At 41.3% G+C, this 24,631-nt stretch overlaps 2 protein-coding genes across 2 annotated transcripts in view; both read left to right on the forward strand.

The window, feature by feature from the left end:
- cavin1b (caveolae associated protein 1b) overlaps nucleotides 1–5,288 on the forward strand; it is a 28,838-nt gene extending 23,550 nt beyond the window's left edge. The window contains exon 2 of the mRNA XM_028567499.1: nucleotides 4,102–5,288. Within this exon, the coding sequence (XP_028423300.1) occupies nucleotides 4,102–4,941 (840 nt within the window). The 3' untranslated portion in view covers nucleotides 4,942–5,288. The remainder of the gene's footprint in view (nucleotides 1–4,101) is intronic.
- Nucleotides 5,289–9,372: 4,084 nt separating this feature from the next.
- The window catches only part of LOC114547635 (signal transducer and activator of transcription 5B), a 43,868-nt gene continuing 28,609 nt past the window's right edge, over nucleotides 9,373–24,631 (forward strand). Inside the window, exons 1-6 of the mRNA XM_028566905.1 lie at nucleotides 9,373–9,718; nucleotides 10,897–11,031; nucleotides 19,146–19,302; nucleotides 20,153–20,242; nucleotides 20,675–20,852; nucleotides 21,257–21,387. Coding sequence (XP_028422706.1) covers nucleotides 10,904–11,031; nucleotides 19,146–19,302; nucleotides 20,153–20,242; nucleotides 20,675–20,852; nucleotides 21,257–21,387 — 684 coding nt within the window. The 5' untranslated portion in view covers nucleotides 9,373–9,718; nucleotides 10,897–10,903. The remainder of the gene's footprint in view (nucleotides 9,719–10,896; nucleotides 11,032–19,145; nucleotides 19,303–20,152; nucleotides 20,243–20,674; nucleotides 20,853–21,256; nucleotides 21,388–24,631) is intronic.

A 24,631-nucleotide genomic window follows, 5' to 3' on the forward strand; every position in this document is an offset into this window, starting at 1 on the left:
CACACACACACACACACACACACACATTGTGGTTCAATGTGTTTTGCAACTTTCTTCTCTTCTGACTGTCATTTTGTAATTCAAGTGCAAACCAGAAATGGAACTTATCTCCATGTGCATGTTTTGCAAAAGCTAAAGGCAAAATGTAGTCACTGCCACACACACACACACACACACACACACACACACACACACACACAGACACAAAACACACTCTATCTCACAGAACCATTACATACCTCATTCGTCTATTTTCCATGGCTCTGAGTGTACTGTACCTTCCTGTCTTTTGTGCAGCAGCCTCATGGAGAACAATGTCCCATTAAATTAGGAGGGTCAGGAAGTCAACACACTGAGGTGAATGCCTGAACTTCCCCATACACTCTTTCCATGTACTTGAACACCCACACACACACACACACACGCACACACACACACACACACACACACACACACACACACACACACACACACACACACACATGCATGCAGCACAGAATTCTGTGTTGAATCCCTCTGCAAACACATTAGACTTCCTACACTCTGAACTGACAGACTGGGCTTTCCCAGGCACACACTACACTGCACAGCTACAGTTAATTTTACTGTAAAAGCTTATGGGATTCAGCTATATTAATCTTTTTCTGGCTTACACAGTGTATTACTATACTGTAACTAGTAAATATTCCATGAGGCCTAAAATGACACTTATTTACCAATACTGTAGCAGGAACTAACACATAGGTGGTTTTGAGTTCTTTGCCAGGTGTTTATGTCTGCGGACAGATTATGTCACCGCCAAAGCGTCGCAGCTGTGCAAGATGCAGTCACACGACTTTACAGGTGTGTAGTTGAAATGAAAATGAAGGCTGTGTTCAAAAATGGATGTGGTCTGAGCAAGGGTGCCGAAAGTATAGCAATTTAACGTTGCGGCTGGTGTGATTCCATCGCAAGATGGTCTTTAGTTCAGTTGGTTGATCAACTGGGTGGTTTGTCAGGTTGACTTTAGAGAAAGATGTCTGCTGGTGTGATTACGAAAAGATTAGCCTCGGATAGTCATGGTCCCCAATGTTTCTGGTGATCCCCTGAAAATGAGATTTGTGCACAAGATATATCAAAGTTTAATTAGTAGTTTGCCATGACATGAATGACTTTTACCTTAATGGTCTCACTTTAATTTTAGTACTTTTTTCTAGCACTACTCCCAGGACTAGATGTCAACTTTGCATGTAAAATATCTCATACTCTGATGGGCTGATGTTAATTAAATTTGCAATTTTCCTGTTTCCATTTCATATTGTCAAACTATTCCTTTAAGATATGGTAGTAAAATACATTCTCCATGGAAAGAAGTGATATATTCCCACAAGAAAAAACTGCATGCAAACATTCAACCCTAATATCCACATTCAATAAAGGCTCTTGTGACAAACTGTGAGGCCATGTCAGAAACTTGGACCACACGTTGCTTACTGTAAGCGATTTATAACACTCACTGCATTGGCTTTGAGATTGAAACAAGATGTAATGAACTTTAGCGAGGCAGGTATTTTCCAGCACCCACGCCTGTCAACACAGCTGTTCAGGAAAGCCAAGCTCCCTCATCCAAGGTCAAGTTTACCCAAGATACTGCAGTACAATACCTTCATAAAACCACCATTACACTGTAACACAACACAATAGACAAGACCCCCCCCAGCTCTCATACCTCCACCTTCCAGCCAACACTTTGATGCTATCATCTTCCTGCAGAGCAGATGGTTTTCCAAGACTCTGAAGCATCATCCCACTTGTGCTATTACTCGATTCATACGACAGAAGAGAAGAATCTTCCCTTTCCACACCTTACCCCCCTTCTTCCCTGTGGTCCTTTGTTCTGGCTCTGCTGTGTTCCTGTTTTGAACATAGTTAGGTGGTGTAGAGGGAGAGGAAAAGACACTACGTACAACAAGTATTGGCCCTCATGCAGACATTCAGGAGCCCAACTGGATTGGAGGATTTGCTGTGATGGAAAGAGGAAGACCCCCTCCCATCACCCCTCCTTCCATTCCTTCATTAACAAGCTGGAGCATTGTATTTACGAGGTGAATGAGGCACATGAGAGAAAGGGAAAGAAAGGTTTCCTCATCTGTGATGCAAACAGGGAAAGGCAAGAAAAAAGGTTTATGGGAGAAGGAAAAGCAAGAGGAACGGAGGGATAGACAATGTTAGAAGGAGAAGAACATAAAGTGGTCCTGTGCAGCAATGCATTATCAGGACGGGCTGGGGTCAGGCCTTCATACTTACTTGTGCTTTGTATACAGGTTTCTGTGCAGGAGGTGTAAAAACGGTGCTAAGCCAAGCTTTTATGTAACAAGACTAAACATCAACCAAAGCAAAACTAGTGGGCCCTGAAGGCTGCAGGATTCATGACACCAACAATGATGGAACTGCTATTCTTAGAGCCTTGCATGTAGCGAGGCTACTTTGTCCTGATGTGGGTGCTAGACGAAAGGTCACGGGGTCATTAAAATCAAAATTTGCATGGAAATCTTGCGTGAAAAGTGGCGTCCTGTGGTTGCTAGTAGTTAGCCAAAATGGAATGGGTCCATCTTTTGGGCAGTGGAAACCTGTTTCATGCCATTCTGCCAATTACATTTTGAGAACAAGTAGACATTTTTAAAGGTGGCCCTACAGGGAAACATCAAGGAGTCACAAATCATTGTATCATAAAAGTATAAAAACTGTCCCATTTACAATATTACTTAATTAACTAACTAACTAAATTACTCCCCACACCACAATGTCCTTTCTGTCTCATTTCTTAAGTCTACATACTATGGTCATATTTGTATGTATGTATGTATCTTTCTCTCTCTCTCTCTCTCTCTCTCTCTCTCTCTCTCTCTCTCTTCTCTCCCCCAACCGGTCACATCAGATTGCTATCCACCAAGAGCCAGGTTCTGTCCAAGGTTTCGGCCTGTTAAAAGTGATAGTGGAAATGATAGTGGAGTCTAGATCAACTCTATCTGTAAAGTGTCTTGAGATCATTTCGGTTATGATTTGACACTATAAAAGAAATTGGAATTGAAATTGAAATTACTAGCCTCATAATCAGACTGATTTTGTGTCAGTAAATTCTATTAGCTATTAGCCTGATTTCTTGTTTTAATTTGCCCTAACCAATCAGTGTCAAGCCCCTCTAATGTAATTTTCAGTCGAAACTGGAGTTGGAGTAAGTGTTGCAAGTAGCAGATATTTAGTGTCTCTGTAATCAGGGAATATTTTCTGGATGAATATAAGATGTGGGAGAATCAGAGAATGTGTCAGTCTGCAAAGAGAAACACGATTAAACCACAAAACTTCAATCCTACCTGATCCCGACTGGAACATGGAGGACCTGTGTGTGTGTGTGTGTGTGTGTGTGTGTGTGTGTGTGTGTGTGTGTGTGTGTGTGTGTGTGTGTGTGAGTAGAAGGGTATGTGCAGCTTTGCACTCAAACTGTGACTTTGTTGCGTAACTCTTCAACACTTTGCTCACAGCTACCACAACCCCCCCCCCCCACCACACCCCCCTCCCCACTTTCCCCCCCCCCCAAAACCTATTTCCATTTCAATGTTTCCATTCCTTTGTCTCTGAGACAGTTACATTTTTCTCTGTCATGTCTCCCTGGAGTCTTGTGTGAACGCTGGAGTCTTGTTACAGATTCCACTGGGTCTTGGCCTCTGCCAAACGTAATCAGCCCACATCTCTAATGCCTCTATTGTGTAGCAAACATATGGTGATTCATGTTTCTCACCGCAGTTAGCTTGTGTGTACCTGGGCACATAGAAAGAGAATGAAAACATGCACAATTAAACATGCATATACATGAAAAAATATTAACTTTACAAGTTGACTTAACACATATGTGCATTAATTATAGCATGTGCTAGCAGTCTGAGTTACTAGAGATTCATATCTCAAGATAGATCAGTTTTATTTATTGAATAAATAAGAATTGCATTTCTCTGTCTGTACGTTCATTGACCATGTGTAAAACTTGAATTTCATCAAGGTTCACTTGTTGCTGGCTTCACTAAATCACATTAACATGAATTCTTTATGTTCTCTTCTCCACAGGATGAAGTGAAGGTTCCCTCAAAACTAAGCATCTCTAAATCCATGAAGGTTTCTGAGTCTGTGTCAGGAAGCAGAGGAGGCAGCCTGCTGGAGCTCAAGGAAGCTGTGGAAGAGGAGGAGAGAGGAGACGGAGAGAAGGCAGACAAACCCCATGTAGACCTCTCATCAGATGAAGAGGGGGTGGAGATCGAGGAGACCATTGAGGAGTCCCGCGCTGAGCGCATCAAGCGCAGCAGCCTGCAGCGCGTACAAACCCTGAAGACAGTCTTCTCAAAGGAGAAGATGGATAAGACCAGAGCAAAGACCAAAGAGAACCTGGAGAAGACAAAGCAGAAAACCAAGGAGAACCTGGAGAGGACAAGGCAGAAAACCAAGGATAATTTAGAGAAGACCAAGCAGAAGACCAGACAGAACCTGGAGAAGACGCGTCACAACATTGAGAAGAAGATGGGGAAGCTTGGAACACGGATGAGTGTCAACCCTGAGCACAAGCAGAAGATCCAGACATCCCGGGACAAGGTGAAGAAGGCCTTCACGCCAGACCATGTTGTTTACGCCCGGTCCAAGACGGCTGTGTACAAGGTGCCCCCCTTCACCTTCAAAGTCAGGAAAGTCCGCGAGGGCGCCATTGAGGTGGTCCAAGGCACCGAGATGGTGGAGGTGTCCCAGGATGCTGATCCCTTCAGTGGAGTGGATGATGAGGTTGAGGAGGGTGCAGTGGAGGTTGAGATGGAGATGATGAATGGAGGTGGAGATGAGGAAGAGGCTGAGGAGGATGAAGAGGACGACAGCCATGATGCTCTGCAGGAGAATGAAGACAGAGATAGAGACAGTGACTAGATAAAGAATAAGGAATTTGCCAAATTCCTAACATAATCCCTGAGGTTCTTTTGTAAAAATTGAATAATTGTGGGGATTGGGAAGAATGCTACAGAGTAATTATGGTTGATTACAACTTGGGTCTTATTTTTTGTTACTATTTTGGCCTATTATGATAACTTTGTACTCACAAGTCATTGCTGAGATCGGGGAACATTGCGTCATCGTCGTTTGACGGGTCACTCATACGATCAGACAGGTGGTTAGCAAGCCATCATTTAGTCCAGATTATCTAATCCACTTTATTTGGAGGTAAAATTTAATAGGGACCACCCAAACTGTCAATCATAATCTTTCATACAGGGAAATAGTGTAAAAGCACAAATAGGTTGAGTATTGTAGGTCAAAGTTGAACCAGGATGTTGGTTTAGAGGGTTAGGGTGGGGGGTGGTGCACGATTACGGAAGGCTTGTATCATGTGGATGCAACAACAGTGGTGTTGTCATTACTTAGAATTCCTCATGGGGGAGACAGAAACTACGCACTATAGCTTTAAAGCACAATATCAACTGACATGATAACTGACTTATTGATTTATGGTTGTTCGCCGTAGCCTACGTAAGTGGCCTGAAGTTATACTTGCACGTTGGTGTGTGTTGATCTCTTAGGGCCGACACGTGTGTGTGTGTGTGTGTGTGTGTGTGTGTGTGTGTGTGTGTGTGTGTGTGTGTGTGTGTGTGTGTGTGTGTGTGTGTGTGTGTGTGTGTGTGTGTGTGTGTGTGTGTGTGTGTGTGTGTGTGTGTGTGTGTGTGTGTGTGTGTGTGTGTGTGTGTGTGTGTGTGTGTGTGTGTGTGTGTGTGTGTGTGTGTGTGTATGTGTGTGTGTGTGTGTGTGTGTGTGGAGTGTGCGGTAAATTGAGACAGTGATGGTGATTATCTTCAGAGTGAGTAGTGACTCTAGAGTCCTAGTGAGAGAACCAAAGTGTCTCCCCTGTTCTTTCTGACCACGGTGGGAGATCTGGAGCAGGAGAAGTTAACCCTCTCCTTGATTTCATGTTGTTTATGGAGAAGGAGAACCAGGAAATGAGTCGGGGGGGGGAGGAATGCAATGCTACCAGGCCGAGGCCGAGGGACGTGCGTCACCGCGACATGTAGTTACATTTTTGGACAGTTGCACGTCAGGCTACGGCGTAGGGTCCAATGTAGGTCCATGTCTCCGCGTACCTACGTACTTAGCTTAGCTTAGAAGCATAAATCACGCTTTATGGTGGGTCCTGCTTTATTGGCTAATCATGAGGCCCTGTCTTGAAGAGACATACAAATGACTCACATGTAGTTTGAACGCTGTCGCTTGTAGTGAGGAATTATCACCTGTCCCTGCAGTTCCCTGTGGATCTATGCAAAGGTTTTTGCATCTTTCAGTTCATTGTGTAATGGCCAAAACATTACCAAAGAGCAAAGCTAGGGCCAGGTACAGTAGAATTCTAGTGTAGAAAAATTGTACACATTGCACAGAGAGCAGGGTAGTATTCCCAGATCTTCAGCCGTAAACTTGGTCAGGACAATTTTACTCTTACCAATAGGAATGATGGACAAAACTACAAAAATAAGACCCAAGTTGTGAATTCTTTTTAACAACTTAGGTTTTACTTTATTCGACTACAGCTTAAAAAAAGGCTTAATTTAAATGGCTTAATGAAAATCTTCCCATCTTTGCAATCACACTTCAAGGGTTGTGTAGAGTCCATTTGTGTTTAGATAGTGTAGATGATCATGAAATTTGAAAGAAGAAGAAAATAGGAAGAGGAAACTGAAAATAACTTTGTTGTTGGTTGGGGAAGGGTGGCGAGCCAAAAACTGACATGATCAAGAAATCATTAGGAGGGGACATCATCATTCCCATTGTAAGAAAGTGTAATTTGTCAGCATTTCCTTTCCTGTTTCATGTTTTTTTTTTTTATTAAAACCACAACCACTGACAACTAGTGGGATGAGCTTATAAAAATAAATCATCTTCTGTCACTGAATTTTCAGTAGTATTAGTATAACATGAAGAAAATTATCTCACGGACTGTCAAATAGCAGATTCCCAAAGGCCAAATCTTTCAAAAACACAGTACATATTGGTGCTTAAAATGCGTAAATTCCTTCTGTATTACAAACCACACACGCATAAGTATTCCTTCCACCCCTTTTTGTTGTTCATCTGTTTAAATACTGAAGTGTTATGTTACTCTGCTAAAGTTACTCATTATTTAGAAGCACAGTGATTTGCTTTGTGATTTCTAGATTTTGATGAACTCACATTTAGGTATTTGTGTATGATTTTGTATGTGACCACAATTTAAACTTTGCTGATGTCATCTTCTTTCTTTACTGACAGAATGTAGCTTAATAGTTGTAGTTTTAGCACACCTTGTTGCATGTCATACTTTTACGCAACATTTTACTGCCAAAGAATAACCATGAAAATGAAGGTCTGCAAAATCTGCAAAATAAAAAAAAGAAGAAGGGAGAAACAGCTCATCCATAAGTCCAATGCATTTCCCTCACTGATGGTATCCACTTTCATTATCTTCTCATAAAAATGTTCTTAAATTTTCTTCTTAAAACATGCTATGTGCTTTTCTAATATGTGTTTGATGATGAACTGAGATAAGGACCAATACTTGCAGCAAGTCTCACAAACTTCTGGTAGAACCAGTTTAGATTCTTATCAACACTGTGTACTCTCGGGACCTGTCTATTCACAGGGCTAAGTATCAAAACAAGAGTGTGTGTGTGTGTGTTATTGCTGCAGTCTGACACTGACCCCTAGTGTCCAATCATCTCACTATAATTTCCCCTGCTCCAGCTCAAATGTGTATTTCAACAGACCTCCAAGTGACAAATTACCATTTTGTTTAGATATTTCCCCACAGGTTTCCTTTATTGTCCACATTTACTTATTTGTAATAACATTTATAAATATGTTTTATATATTCACCACTACTACTGGTATTGTACAAGAATTAATTAATTGATTTTTTAAGTATTTTCGAGATACATTTCCATCCACCTATGCACTAATCCCGGTCAGGGTAGCGGAGGCTAGAACCTATCCCAGCAAACTTTGCGCAGAATGGGGCGTACACCCTGGACAGTTCAGCAGTCTATCAAAGGGCTAATGCAGAGGCAGACACACGATGCATTTGTTAATTCAAAAAATTGTATTACATACCTTAACTGTTGCTCAAGTTTCCACATTGCCACAGTATTTGTACTGTCACAGTTTAGTTTCTAGCTCAGAAACATCACAGCTTTATTTGTGTTTTTGTGTGTGTATAATGTGAATCATTCATCATCATTTTGACTTCATACAGAGAGGCTCTTGCCTTCCGCTGCCTGCACTTCTTCTGCATTTAGAACAGCTTCTCGGGCCAAATAATTTCAATATTTTCACAGTGAGCAAAGAAAACATATTCTAGCTGTTTGATAATTGTGATAGATAATTCTTTCAGTGGTTGAATGCTCAGCCCTTCAAAGTGGATTAACAATGCCATGTTTGTTAGAGCAGTAACAACATGCAGATGTGCTGAGGCCTACATCAATGGAACATCAAATCTAGTTCACACTTTACTGTTTCCTTGCTTTTTTGTTGTTGATTACTGATTCCTGTTTAATGTTTCATTGCTTAACCACTAATGATTTCATTAATAAAAGCTATTTGGTTCACAGTTTCTGTTTTTATTGAATGTTAGCAGAAAAGGTGAAGGACTGGACACAAAACAAAAGGGTTTGACCTGTATGATCTAATGTAATATGCTATGTGACTTTTAGTTTGGTTATTGTTGTTTTATTTGGTGTTTTTCTATTCGAACATATTTGTCAATCATGGGAAACTATAGTTGTAGATCATGTTAAAGTCTAACAAGTAAGCTTAATGTCAGATGCACATAGAAACATGGTTACACTGCAGCGGTAGAACCATAGACTGTGTAGAACGTGAAAAGGCAAAAAATTGTAGGGTCTGCTCACCGTTTTTTTACCTCACAATAGTGTTTATGTATTGTCACTGTTAAAATCATCATATACATATCTTAAAATAATATCAATAAGTAACAGGTGCCCAGTCTTACAAGTAATTGTCTACAACCCAAGGCAACTATTCATGTATTCATCGACAATGAAAGTATCATCAGCCACGGGTCATTTGGAAAGCAGAGCAATACAACATATCATATCATACATTATATGTAGAGTCAGACAAACCTGAAATTAATAATAAAAAAAACTATTTACAGATTTAAAATATAAAATAAGATAAATAAATAATTTCTTCTTCTTTTTCTTCTTCTTCTTCTTCTTCTTATTATTATTATTATTTATAACTCTCCTAACCTGTTGCCTCCTTCTGATTTGATCAGCACAAAGGTGGGGCTGTTAGCAGGACTGCACAAAGCTATCTGAAGTTAGCATGAATACGACCGGAAATGTAGGGTGTTTGTAACTAAATCAAAAACGTAAAAATAATTATTTGAGAAAACACCAACAAACTTACCTTAACACATTTTATCCATGTGTGTCATCTGATATTAGCCATATAGTAGTTTAATAAGATTTTTATTTTGTTTCTTAAATCGGAAGCTGTCATCGTTAACTTGACGCTGGTCAACAACAGCTGCATTGTAGAAACCAGGCTGAAGGATTTGGCGAAGTGACATGCACGTCAACCTACCTGTATGAGGTTCGGAAAGTTGTGTGTGTGTGTGCGGTGCTGTCCGCTGCTCGTCCAGCAGTGTGCTGCCGTCTCTGAATAGGTAAGTTAAAGACCGAGCTAACTAATGTTAACTACTCATGGCGAATCAAAGTGAAGTGTTGGTCGAGCGCTGCAAGAGTTACTTCATCAGTGAGCTTTCCTACTATGCTAGTTAGTAGATTAGCTTACCTTCGCTAGCTAGCTAACATTACGCTGTCTGGTCCCACCAAAGTAACGTAACGTAACTTCACTACCTTCCCGCTAAGCATGTTAATATCTTTTCAGCAATACTCAGAGATCGCCATTTGAAAGTTTGCTGCATATAATGGTTGCCAACGAGCCAATCTTAATGTACAGTAATGTTAGCAAGCTAAGCTATCTCCTAAACTTTTGGGAGAGCAATCTTCCTGCTACAGACCGATGGGTCCTGCCCTCTTGTGTAGCTGAGAATGTAACGTCAATCCCAAAACTTCACACAGGACTGTGTAATAAATGGACTACTTGCGTTACGGTTCTCCTTTTAATATACATTTTCTCGGCTTACATTTTTTTTAAAGCACGTTTTTTTTGGTCAAATGTAGCATATAGTTTTACTATCATCACCAAGCAGTGTTCTTCTTACAGTAAGACTCTTAGTGTATCTTAGAAACTACTTCTTCTTTTAGGTCTGACACTAGCCGACACATTGCTAGTACTGAGCTGGACCATGGTGGTGCTCCTTTTGCACAGTTAATTACTGCACTTGAGTTCATGAACATATTTTGATAACAGTACTAATAGGTTTATGTTACATGTCTGGGCAAGTTTGTTTTTGTTATTGTATCCGTATGCAAATTGGAAGAGGAGGTTTCTATGAATTGTAGAAAGTGCACACTATTTGTGATGCAGGCGCAGTTTATGAAGCATTTTGTCATCATTTTCTGTATTTTATCCGTTGCACTTTATCTAAAGTAACCTAAAGAGATTTATTGCAACACATCCTTTTGAAACTGCTCACCAGTTAGGTTATTTATTGCTATTTACTGAATTCCTTTTTCTGGAAGACATTCCTTTAAAACACTGTGATAACTCTTTCCTGCTCTCCATCTCCCTCCTCATCATCTTCTCTTTACTCTCCTTTACTCGGCTGTGCTAAATCTCCCTCTGGTCATCTTCCCTATTACTACTGTTGTTGCTGTTCCTTCCCATCTCTCTCATCCTTTCCCTGGCTTCTTCTCCTGCTATCCTCCTGTTCCATAGGAGCACCATGGCAATGTGGATCCAGGCCCAACAGCTGCAGGGTGAGGCCTTGCACCAGATGCAGGCGCTGTATGGCCAGCACTTCCCAATCGAGGTGCGACACTACCTGGCCCAGTGGATTGAATGCCAGCTCTGGTATGCAGTAGACTTTTATCTTTATTTCTATTCCGATTTCTTTTTAATGGCAATAACAATCTTTTTGGAAGGAAGCTACATTTGGCTGGATTTTCTTGGTAATATACATTTTAGGGCTGTCAGTCAATTAACATTTTTAATCGCATGAGAGTCCTAGTTAACTCACGATTAATCGCAAATTAATCAAATGTTTTAATCTGATCTAAATGTACTTTTAAAAGGGATATTTTTCTGGTTTTTAATGCTCAAATAGTATTTGAGACTCAACAAACACTCACCTAAAGGATTATTAGGAACCAATCACATGGCAGCTGCTTCAGTGCATTTAGGGGTGTGGTCCTGGTCAAGACAATCTCCTGAACTCCAAACTGAATGCCAGCAGAAGACCCCACCGGGTACCACTCGTCTCCACTAAAAATAGGAAAATGAGGCTACAGTTTACATGAGCTCACCAAAATTGGACAGTTGAAGACTGTAAAAATGTTGCCTGGTCTGATGAGTCTCGATTTCTGTTGAGACATTCAGATGGTAGAGTAATCTTATCTTATCTGGCGTAAACAGAATGAGAACATGGATCCGTCATGCCTTGTTACCACTGTGCAGGCTGGAAGGGGTGGTGTAATGGTGTGGGGGATGCTATCCTATCTATACCTGCCAACATTTCTAAAGAATGCTTCCAGCACCTTTTTGAATCAATGCCACAAAGAATTAAGGCAGTTCTGAAGGCGAAAGGGGGTCAAACACGGTAATTAGTAAGGTGTTCCTAATAATCCTTTGGATGAGTGTACTCCGGTGGGAACTCAGTTCATCAACAGTACATCCAAATAACTTTTGCCTTGTGGAGGGAACCATCTGGAAGGTCTTTGAAACTCAACTTGCCATTCAATAGACCCTTTTATTGATCAATTTCTGATCAAGGAGCTTTGTTTCTGCTAGCCACCTGTTCATGGACGTATTACAGTAACCTGCTTCCATTCCGCCTGCAGACAGCCCCTTCACCTCCCTCCCCCCAACCCTACTGTCAGTGCTGCTACGCAATAGGACACAGGGGGAGAGAGCAGCACTGATTAGGGCCCTATTTTAACGATCTAAGCGCACAACATGAAGCGCCCGGTTCTAAAGGGTTGTACTTAGTGTCTTTATTAATTCATAGGTGTGTTTGGGCGTAACATGCAATAAACCAATCAGAGGGTCATCTCCCATTCCCTTTAAAAGCCAGGCGCATTTGGACTTTGGAGCATTGCTGTTATGATGGAGGATTTGCTGAGCAGGAAGGAGAGATGTTCAGGAGAAGAAACTGATCTGCTGCTGCATGAAGTGAAAGCGCGCAAGCCAATCATATCATTAGGGCTGCAGCAATCGATTATTTTAGTAATCAAGTATTCTAATCGGGTAAGAAATACTTTTATTGTATTGAAGAGTAATAATATACAATAGTTTGGTTTCATCTTCGGAAAACAACATTTTTATTGCCTCCATTGCTTACAATATCATCTCTCAAAAAACTAAACATTTTAAGTGCAGTTAAGTGCCATATTACTTGTCATGCCTCTTGAAAATGTGTTCTACTTCGTTTCAGCAGTTCAGTATGGTTTGTTTAGCGTGTAACCATAGTAACGTAGTACCAGTGCATGTTGGGAAACAGGAAGTAAAAATTGCCATGCGGTAATCAGCTACAGGAATGTGTGAGCTCTACCAGCTGTCAGTTTCTGAGTCGCTTTTCCTTCTTCCTTTTTGCTAAGGCAACGTCTGTAAGTATTTCTCATTGTGTAACATTAGGTTACTGCTTATTTTAATTTAGTAAGATTATTGAGACGGCTAAGAAGCTAATCTGTTTGTGCTAGGCTAAGTTAGCTTTATGATTATTACTGCTGGTTGTTTTTACTAGCTTGATTGTGTTTATCATATAGGCTACACTGCTATGTTAGCTAGGCGGTACTATTTACACTGTTGATGTGTATTTGGGTTTATTTAATAATATAGACATCTCATTGTACTGTATTGCAGTTTCACAAAATTCCCAGTAAACTTCATGGAAATGAATCAGCCGTGTCCTGGAGTTTCTTGGGAGTGTTTAAGCTGAATGGAAAATAGCCCATGACATTACTATTGTTTTTAAAGAAAACATTTTCTGAAATGCAATAACAACCTCAAACTAAGGCATACATAAACATGACCTTAAGTTGTGCAACTTAACTTTCAGAACTACAAGTTTCAACCTGAGACTGATCTGTATATAGGCCTATATGTAAATATTAGTTATACTCAACCTATTTTCATTTATATATTTGATTACAATGTCACACAGCTCTGTTACACTTATGCTAGTAGATTGTTGATCAGCTGATTCTCCGTGAAGACAGAGAGTGAGAGAAAATGGTGCGCAACAATCGGCTGTTTTTCCGAAGGGCTAGTCAACAACAAGTCGGCTCTTTAGATCAGATTGTAGTCTCCACTACGTTTTTTCTTGTCTTTGTTTTTGGTAGTTGATGTGTTTGGTGTAGTTTCATCGTTGGGTCCTCTTCGTGGAATGGATGATTAAGTTAGACTTAATGTTTTCTGTTGAGATGCTGAAGCACTGACGTCTATGTGCTATTATTGTGGTAAGCTAGTTTGATTTTGCAGTCACACTGTACAGAGGTTTTGTTTTAATTACGTTTGAACTGATTCCAAACTTCGGACACTTTCTGTCGTTTTCTCCAGCCTGTCTCTTCTCTTAGCCCCTCACTATTTATGCTCTCTCTTCATTTTGGAATCTGCGGCGTCAGTCTTGATGGCATGTGTCGCCAGCAGCATCAGCCTGGTGTGCGACAGTAATAATCCTCCGTGCGGTAACACGTGAGTAATACAACATTGGTAACATTGATTAAACAAAGCTTTGAGGAAAATCATTTTGCATCGAGGATTTTGCTGCATTATTGACTTTAGACAAGGTTTTTGTTGGTCAGTGGCGCGATAACTTTCCGCTGCCTCAAGATAGCGATACACCCAGAATGCACCTGAACACACCTCCCTGTAAGACCAGCATGCCCAGAATGCACCTGAACACACCTCCCTGTAAGACCAGCACGCCCAGAATGCACCTGAACACACCTCCCTGTAAGACCAGCACGCCCAGAATGCACCTGAACACACCTCCCTGTAAGACCAGCACGCCCAGAATGCACCTGAACACACCTCCCTGTAAAACCAGCACGCCCATGGGCCACAGATGGGTGCAGGTGCATTTGCTATTTAAACCACGTGGGCGCTGGACGGGAAACTGACAAGTGGGTTGGTCTTAAACTAGCATAGAGACAGAGAGGCTTTGTGCCACGCTGTGCTGGGTGCAAGATAAGGTCTAAGTGTTTAAAATCCGAGGATCTGTGAAATGCATGCATGGGAATGAATTACAATATAAATATATAAGTCGCTAAGAGGGTCTGAAAAGTTGCCACAACGTTACTGCTGCAGCTTCCTGATTTCCGTGTGTGTGTGTGTGTGTGTGTGTGTGTGTGTGTGTGTGTGTGTGTGTGTGTGTGTGTGTGTCTTAATCGCACGTAAACAAAAAAGAGTGCTGTTACAAGGAGTTAGCATTAACTCGTTATTAACGCATTCATTTTGACAGCCCTAATACGTACAGTGTTTCCCACACATAGACTAATTTGTGATCAACACCTGCTGCCGCACGTTATGTTTCGTTATAAAAATGTTTTTTTAACGCTATTTAAAACACGCAGTATATTCGTTCAGCTGCATTTCCTTTCCCTGCTTTCCTCCGTCTCGCCACACACACACACACACACACACACACACACACACACACACACACACACACAGCCCCTCCCCTCCGTGCACATAGCGTCTGTCTCCATAAAAACGAGAGAAGACGGCTGGCGAAATTCACAAGTTCACGAAAGGTTGGTATCTGGTGAACACCTTTACACAATCACACATTAAAAAGTGCTATAAAATATTTTATATTCTGAACCCGACTCTTAGCAAACAAGCGATGGCGCCTGCTTTAGAAAGTTAACTAATCGCAAGTTTGTGGTAAAATGCAGTTGGGTTGTCGAGGTCAAAACACTAAATGTAGCAGCTGTGAATCAAATAAACTCATTATAAATAACCTGAACCGGAGGTATCAGTCTGAAACAGAGCTGAACAGTCTGACCAGTGTAAGTAGTTATGTTAATAATTTGTTTACAATATTTTCAGGCCAGGTCAGGGAGAGAAATAGATTCATTAGGCTTTGAAGAAAGAGTAGGAGAGGACAGTATCCAACAGCGTGTCCTCCTCAGTTTTTGATACTTGATTGTTACAAAAAGAAGTATCTCACACACCCCACCCTGACACCCCCCCTCCCCCGGTCTGGCACGGACCGACCGACCAACCTGACACAAATTGCCTTCTAATCTGTGGGAAACACTGACATACATTCAGGCTTTAATCTTAATGTGGCACCTTCAAGCGGAGGTGTGGCTGTGTTTATTTGTGCCGTTATATTTGCGCCAGAGATGTTCACAAGTCATTTTTTGCAAGTCCAAGTCAAGTCTCAAGTCTTTGAGCTCGAGTCCAAGTCAAGTCTCAAGTCTTTGAGGGGCAAGTTCAAGTCTCAAGTCTTTGAGGGGCAAGTTCAAGTCAAGTCTCAAGTCTTTGAGGGGCAAGTCAAGTCTCAAGTCTCTGGCCATTTGATCTGTCCCTAACACTGTATTGTTAAATCTTATGAATTCAAAGCATGTCCTGTAGCTACCATCCATACTGTACAGTTAGAGGTGGGCGATATATCGTATAGACGATAATATCCAAATTGTTGTCTGGACGATATGCAAAATTGGGATATTGAATATTTCATAATTTGTACAACATTTTGATTTTGATTTTGTTTCAACATTTGAGACCCGACTTAGAGGAGGAGAGGTTAGTGAGGCCAGCGTCTCCGCGGCAGGTGACCGTGCGCACGGATCCGTTGTGCCATGCATGGATGAAATAGTAAATAGGACTACAGTAACAGAAATATGTGCAGAATTAAGACAGTCAAGACGGCCCAGTGTTTGGTGGACTGGGTACACCTTGTTCACTTAATAATCTACAAATCATCCACGGGATCAATTACACATCACATAAGTTTGCCCACCCGACACAGCGTTTGTTCCTGGGGAGATGGATCCGTGCGTCCCGCCTTCTGTGCGCCATGGATTTCTTAGCCTCAGCAACTACTAACTATAAGTAGAGGTGGGCGATATATCGTTTAGACGATAATATCCAAATTGTAGTCTGGACGATATGCAAAATTGGGATATCAAATATTTCATAATTTGTACAATCCGACCCCCCAAACATAAAAAGAGCTGAAAAAAGTTAAAGAGAAAACAAATAACACACACTATACCTTCTAAACAATTATATGTAGCGATTTTAATACTGTAGGGGTTTGTTTCACTGTATTTTTTTGTACAAAATCACGATCGTCCCGCACGAGAGTAAGCTGCTACTAGTTCTTACCTGTGCTTTATGACGTTCACTCATGTCAACAAAGATGGCGGTGCGCGATTGTGCAGTGGCTCTCCTCTCGGTGTATATTTATACAAGTACGTACAGCCACACTGAACTAATCAATACAGGACCACGATACAACACAGCCGTTACGAGAGCCTTCCAGGCGGCTCATAACATCCCGGAGGAAATAGCCTGACCGAGCCCTCCAGGTTGTTGTCAGCGCTACCACGCCGAGCTAGCTAGCTACCGGCAGAATGAGAAAATAACTCCGGCCCGACCAGAGGCGGAGGACTGCATTTTAATGCACAATGAATGGAGTACCAACTGCAGGATCGTTGCCCAGCACGGCTCACCTGACCTGGAGCCCTGTCGGTAATATACTGACCATTTTATTTACTACGAAAACAGCACACTGCCGTCTACATAGCCCCCGATGCTAACGTTAGCAAAAGTTTGGTTCACTGCTAACCATAGTGAACAAACTGCAGCGCGATCACCTGGATACGGGATACAGGGAGCTTTAACAAGGCGTCCTTAAAGTCTGTTCCCCTCCAGCTTTCTCCCAGCATGTAGATTGTGTTACTAGAGGGAAGAACACACTAGACCATGTTACTCTAACATCAAGAAAGATACAGAACTGCTCCTCTCCCTCACCTGGGCCAGTCAGATCACATCCAACTCCTGATCCCAGCATAAATCCTGGTCACAAGGACTATACAACCAAGTAGAAGGACTATCAGAACCTGGTCTGACCCGGCCCTGTCCCAGCTCCAGGACAGCTTCCAATAAGGACATGGTTGTGTGCAATATGTTACAGAACAGAGCCCTTTGTTTATTGTTATGATTTCATCTTGCTTGTACATTTTCCCAAGAGAACCACCAAAATAGCCTCCAAAAAGGGCTTCTTTTAACTTCTAGAAGGATTTCAAAAATATCATCTGAATATTGATATCGAGATATTGAAAAAAAATATTGAGATATTCATTTTTGTCAATATCTCCCACCCCTAACTATAAGATACAATTTGCCTGTTCCCAGCATTAGCACAACACTTTGCGATGGTTAGCTTGTTGTTGCTGTGATGATATATGCTAAATGTAACGTCTCTTTCACATTAGTGTGTGAGTGACTGACCTATCTGGGTGCGTTTTTAGATGCCTGATGAAGTCCGACGTTGTTGATCCGGCATCATTTATCTTGGTGCCACACACCTTGCATGTAGCTGTTCACTTACTGCCACTGTTTAAAAAGTTATTGAAAACAAAACTAATGACAAACTCCGGGAGGACTTGGTGTTGCCATCGGCAATGGATTTTTTGATATGTGAGTGCGCGCACGTAGGCGCATGCGTTACGTTGCACATTATGGCAAAGGGCAGGGGACAATAAAATAAAAAGCAATAATTGTATGAAAACAGGTTGTTGACGAGTCTCGAAGCTCAAGTCTGAAGTCTTTTGGGTCGAGTCAAGTCTGAAGTCAGCTGTTTGTGCGACTTAAGTGCGACTCAAGTCCAAGTCTCAGACTTGAGTCCCCATCTCTGATTTGCGCTCCCTCTCTTCATTAACTCTCTCGGTCGCTTGACCAGCACTGCATTCTCTTCCTGGCTCTGAGCCAGGGAAGGAGGGGCGTGGCCAACTTTGAACACTGTTTTTACAAACGGTAAAGCGATACTCACTACTATGCAGTTTAACAACAGGGGTGTACAGTATATTAAACTATTTTAGAGAGTTGTGTTGATTTGACTGTATGAGCACTTTGGAGGATGTAGTTTGAGGGGCTGTTCAACCCTATTGCATTATACAGAGATGTGTTTGTTATTTAGCCTGCCCTCATTAACATAAATGAGGTGGTAGACTGTTGTATCGGACCCCATTCGTTTTAGCTAGGGTAAAGCTAATAAAATGGCAACCGATTGTATATCTATTAAATTGTTCTAGGTGACCTTGTCTGTCCATCCTTTCGCAACTTAAATCTTATTTTCATGGTTTTGGCCATCATTTCAATCAGTTATAATAATGTACTCACAAACTAGTAGCTGCATTTCATGGCAACATTAGTAAAAATAAGTCTGAAAGGGCAAGGAACAGGTTATTCTTTCATTGTTATTATTCTAAAATTGTGCTTCTTGCGATTTGAAAATTGCACACACTGATTTTGATTTAAAAATGTAACCACCGCTGTTCTGCTCAAGATACAGCACATTAAACTGCAGGCATAAAAGCACACCAACAGCACTTACATTACTAACACCCACGAGAAACTAATGCTTTTATGTGCTTCTGTCTTTTTACTAGCTGAACTATCTTACTAAACCTGATGATACTCTTATGTTTCATTCTTTGTGTTTGTAATGTAATTAGTTCTTTCACCTGACTATTTTCACCATGTGTTTTTGTAAAGCACTTTGTAACCTTGTTACCAAAAGCGCAATATAAGTAAGGTTTATTGTTATCATAACATCCATTATTCATTTGTTTTATTTCATGTTTAATAGTCAAAGTTGATGAGATTTGTGATTGAGCTTTGATGTACTACTGTTACAGGCAAAGTGGCCATCAACAGCTAGTCTTAGTGAAGCAGCACTAAGCTTCCCATTGGCTTTGGATTGGTTAAAGATGTGATTGTGTCTTTCCCAGGGATTCAGTGGAGTTGGACAACCAAGCAGAGGAAGCCAAAGCTAAGCGTCTGCTGGACAACCTGGTGGCCGAGCTGCAGAAGAAAGCCCAGCTACAGGGAGGAGAGGACGGCTTTCTGCTGAAGATCAAGCTGGGCCACTACGCCAACCAGCTCAAGGTACCAGTCAGCTGCTGTAAGACGAGGGAAAACAAGCCTAGCCTGAAACCTTGTTTTACCAGCCAGTCGAACATAATGAAACCATTTGGTGCACTTAACATGAAGCAGGGCTCGTTTCTTAGCTGTAGTAATACTCTGCCAGCTCAAACAAACACACTTTCCTGGGGTTTTATCCTGTGGCATTCCTCTGTTACCTTCACTCATGTATTTTGGCAATCAGGGCAACACAAACATCCTAAAATGAGTCTGATTATGATTATTATTATTATTATAATAGTATGAGCCATACAGTGCAAACCATTTAAAGAGTCATAAAGAGCTGTATCTGTAAATTATTTAATGGCATGTGTGTGGCGAGCCAGAAGACTGTAATTCAGGTGCATGCTTTATGGGCCCTGAGATGGAAGCCTAAAAAGTGTCTTTCTTGGAATACAGTATCCCAGAGCATCCACTGTGTGGTGTTTTGTGTTTTGGTTGTTTGTAGCAGAATGAAAAGATGAAAATTTTGACTGAAAACCAACATTATGAATAACTCACGACCTAATTAGTCATGTTGGAATGTCCAGTAAAATCATTTCTTCAGACCAGCTGTCATTTGTAGCCTACCCCTGTGCTAGTAGGAGCCTGCAAATGAAAAACCAACATGTAGGGCTACTCAAACATGATAAAAAATGACAGATCTAAATTTGATGTAATAAAATAAGAAATCTGAAGCACTAGTTCAATAACAATTAATTACATTTTTTTTTTTTTTTAAATACAATATATTCATATTAAGTTTAAGTAAACTTTACATTTAGCTAATTTTAGGTTATCGTGTGTTTTTGTGTGTGTCGTTTGTGTTCTGCAGAGCACTTATGACTGCTGTCCTTTGGAGCTGGTGCGCTGCATTAAACACATCCTGCACTCAGAGCAGAGGCTGGTTCAAGAAGCTACAAATGTAAGTGTTAAAGGGTTGATGTCATTTACAGGAATCCTGTGAAACCAGTGAACATTGCCCCAGGTGTGGCTGGGTTAAGATTTACATGTCTGGAAGAGGATGGAAAAATGCTGTTGGTCAATATCCACTGACAATAAATTACACGTATTAGTAAAGTTGGGTCGATTTCCAGTTTTACGGGTCCAGTCTGGAAGCTTAAACCAGTTGGAATTTATGCTAACCAGCTAATTTAGGAGCAGCTGCTTTTTTTTTTTTTTTTTTTTTTTTTTTTTTTGTCCGGCACAGTCTCTGGCTTAATATCAAACCGGTTTGAACAGTGACCCAACCCTTCGTATGATATTGGCAGAACCAGACTGACGGTACGAAAACAAAAACCGATAACAAGCAAGCAACATCTGTAACTTAAAAAAAAAAAAAATGTTTTGTGTGTAGGCCAGCACTGGTAGTGGGGTGCAGGCCATGGACAGCCTGTCACAGCGACACCAGCAGATCAACCAGGCCTTTGAGGAGCTCCGTCTGGCCACACAGGAGACTGAGAATGAACTGAGAAAGCTGCAGCATAGCCAGGAATATTTCATCATCCAGTACCAGGAGAACCTGCGCATCCAGGGTGAGGATGAAGGACGCATTGACAGACACAAAGACATGAGACATACTGAGACTCAGAAAGTCACATACAGATCTAAATGATACGGACAAATGCCCACAGTTACACTCCCTATATTAATGTTTTGGATTTTGTTTAGTGCACCTGATGACTTAAATAAGTGGTGCCAAAGGGGGACCTCTAGCTCGAGCGTGCGTCCCATGTAGGCTGAGTCCTTGGCACCGTCCTGGATTAGAATCTGACTTGATGACTGATTTAAACCTTATCATCCACTGTTCAACTCCTATGCAGTTGGTCAAGTCAAAAGTTACCAAATGTTTCCTTCTTTATCCAGAAGTGAACAGTGTTTTTGTGGTAGCTGGTGTTTGTAATGTCCTGCCTGTCTTCCTGCTTCCTGGTTTTTCTAGCCCAGTTGAGCAGCCTGTCTTCCCTGACTCCAGCTGAGCGCACCCAGCGGGAGACCACCCTACAGACCAAGAGGGCCACTGTGGAGGCCTGGCTCACCAGAGAGGCCATCACACTCCAGAAATACAGGCTTGTATGAAGAACACACACACACACACACACACACACACACACACACACACACACACACACACACACACACACACACACACACACACACACACACACACACACACACACACACACACACACACACACACACACACACGGAAATACAACATAGGCGCGTACAGCTCCAGCGTGAGACAAGGGGGGACAGTGTTGTTATGGGTGGGCACTGGACATTTTGGCATTTGAGTTTGGCCAGACAGAGTGAGGTCTGAAATAAACACCCGCTAAGCACCAAATGCGGATAGATGTTCTAATTGGCGAGTAAATCTCAGAAAGCTATCCGCCACACCAGCTGGTAAATGTTTGTACAACAATAGTCATGTGTTGCAGCTAGAGACTTAGAGATTTATTTGCTTTACTGTTACTGAAACTAACACATAAGTACAAGGCAAAAAAAGCGGCAAATATTAAAGTGGTACCAGGAGAATTATTCATCGCCAGAGAAAGCCATGGCAATAGGAAAGGAGTTGCCTATTTTTACTGCCTATTGTACTTGCTGTAATAAAAGGTGTTGTTTGATACGTAACCAATGATTTACCTCTATCTTTTCTCACTCAAAAAAAATGTTTGACCGGACAAAAGTTTAATAAAGTTAAATCATTGAAGACAGTGATGATCATGCAGTATCAACACCTTGGTAATAAAGTACCTGAATACTGACTAAATAAAAGCAAAGCAGGTGTTAAATTGTTGTTCAGTTGAACTAGTTGAATGAAGGATTGCATTATGAACGGATGTTTTTCAGAATTTATAAAATATATTATTTCACTGTGAATATTTCACTGTGACAGCACCGTAGCAAAAAAAGATGATGTGCAAAAACTGTACATTTGAAATGACTACTGACATTTACAGAACATATCATAATATAGTCTGGAGCCAGGAAGATGGTGATGGCCTTACAGACCACTTGTCGGGATAGCCCAAATATCTTGCCTATTTTCCCTCTTCACTCAGATAATACAACATGGATGCTACCTTTATTAGTACATTCACAGGCACCCTCATTTGTGTTGTGTCTCCTTCCACATTCGGACGTAGTCTTTCGCTGAGGTTGATCAGGGCCGATCTGAACATTTGAAAGTTCTCGCCATTCCTCAGGAACCACAACTTCATTGATAAAATAATCCCAACAGGCACTGGATCTCCCTGACCTCACCCAAAACCGGCTCTCCACATAGGGCTGATAAGGCCACTGGGCACGATAATTGTCGAAAATCATTTGAATAATAGCTTGCCTCTGCGCATGTCGGCAGTAGTAGCATTATTAAATGCAGAATTTAACTGCACAACAGCTGCTAGCATTGACAACAAGGTCAGAAGCAGCTGTAATTTGTTATCCATGTTGAAATAGCCAGTTCAGGTTGCAGCTTGTTTTTTCCTAGCGGGATCATGTGACGGGGGCGTGACGAATCAGGAAAAGACACGTCATGACTGACAATACCCAATCAGGAGCCGAATGTTGGTGTCGGTGTTTCCAAAGGTCTCGGTTTATGCCTCTCCAAACTACAACGCAACCCCAGAGATTTAAAAAAGAAAGAAAAGGGGTTAGCAAATGTCTCCCTTTTAGTGGACCAGGAACAGCAGAAGTGTGGGCGTGAGGTGTTAACGTAACAAAAGATATTACACAGTAGGGCTGGGCGATATGGACCAACAGTCATATCCCGATATATTTTGGCTGAATATCGATATACGATATATATCCCGATATTTCTTTTCCACAAAGTGAGAGCAGTTCAGTCAAAGTCAAAGCCAAATATGACATGTCACAAGTAGTTTCATAGAAACCGACTATTTCAGTGAACAGTTGCAAAATCAAATGAATAAATAATAAACAGGTTATATATATCTATACAAAATATCTTCACACTTAGATTTTTGATAAATAATCATCAGTAATGTGGATATAATGACTAAGTGGGTAAAGGCAAATAATAGAACAGTTACAACAGTCTGATAAGTTCAGAACATGACATCACTTTACTGTAATGCAGCCTTTAAAACCAGGAAAAGACACTTATGGTCATATCACGATATTACGATATCCAAAATCTAAGACGATATCTAGTCTCATATCACGATATCGATATAATATCGATATATCGCCCAGCCCTATTACACAGCCAAGTATTGTGGCTGTGGTCTAAATCATTTTATTTATTTATTTTTTACAGAACTAGTCTTCTGAAATGTGTTTGAAAGTCTACCAGCATTGAATTTTCGTGACCTATTCCCTGGTCACTAGTCTTTTGTTGAGCTGGTGACATTTGGCTATTTGGCTAATCCTATCTCACATATCAGCCTTCCTCTTGCTAGATGAGTGCACTCTTGGAGTTCAAAAAGTGTCTTTAACCAGTATTCCAATTCCAGCAGAAGAACCCACTTTCATTTGCGCTTCATTACTTTCCAGACATGTGCAACATGTGTCAAAAAAGCCTGCACAATTTTGCGAATAAGTAGATATCCCCTTTTTGAGCTTTAAAGGGGTGGTAGAATGCAAAACCAATTTTACCCTGTCGTTCGGTGGGTAAATAGGACATACATAGAAGCTCAAAATCCCATTGACACCCCTTTACTATGAAAATCTCATATTTTGAAACTGCCGCTGAAAACGGGCAAATCTCAACAAAGCTAGTTGCTTACATAAGCATCCCAAGACCTGTACCTTTGTCATGCCCATGGGTGTATTAAGAGAACGGTCACACCCCAACGTTTACATAGGCTACACCACTGACCTGAGATCAGGTAGTCTTCTGAATCTAGGTCAGGCAGTCTTTGCTAATTCACAAATATTCATTAACTTGAAATCGGACACCGTTGTTAGCTTTATAAGACCTTTAGGTAGATGTTGTATAAGTGGCGTGACGAAATTCAAACTGTAAATCTACTCGAATTACGACCAAAAATGAAGCTAACTATCAGTCGCAGCTAACGAAACCAATAATCTTCACAAATATTCATTAACTTGAAATCAGACACCGTTGTTAGCTTTATAAGACCTTTAGGTAGATGTTGTATAAGTGGCGTGACATGTGTGTAACATGTGGTTAGAGATTGCTGGTGTAACAAGCTCGCTGACCGTGCTCTCACTCTCACACACGGGCCATTTAGCTAGCTAGCTGGAAGAGGGGAGCTGCAAGCCCTGGAGCTCTGTCAGGGCAGCGGCGTTTGGTAGGCCATTAGCCCAAAAAACTGTGACTTTGCTC

Source organism: Perca flavescens, chromosome 21 (genome assembly GCF_004354835.1).
Source record: "Perca flavescens isolate YP-PL-M2 chromosome 21, PFLA_1.0, whole genome shotgun sequence".
Taxonomy (NCBI): Eukaryota; Metazoa; Chordata; class Actinopteri; order Perciformes; family Percidae; genus Perca; species Perca flavescens.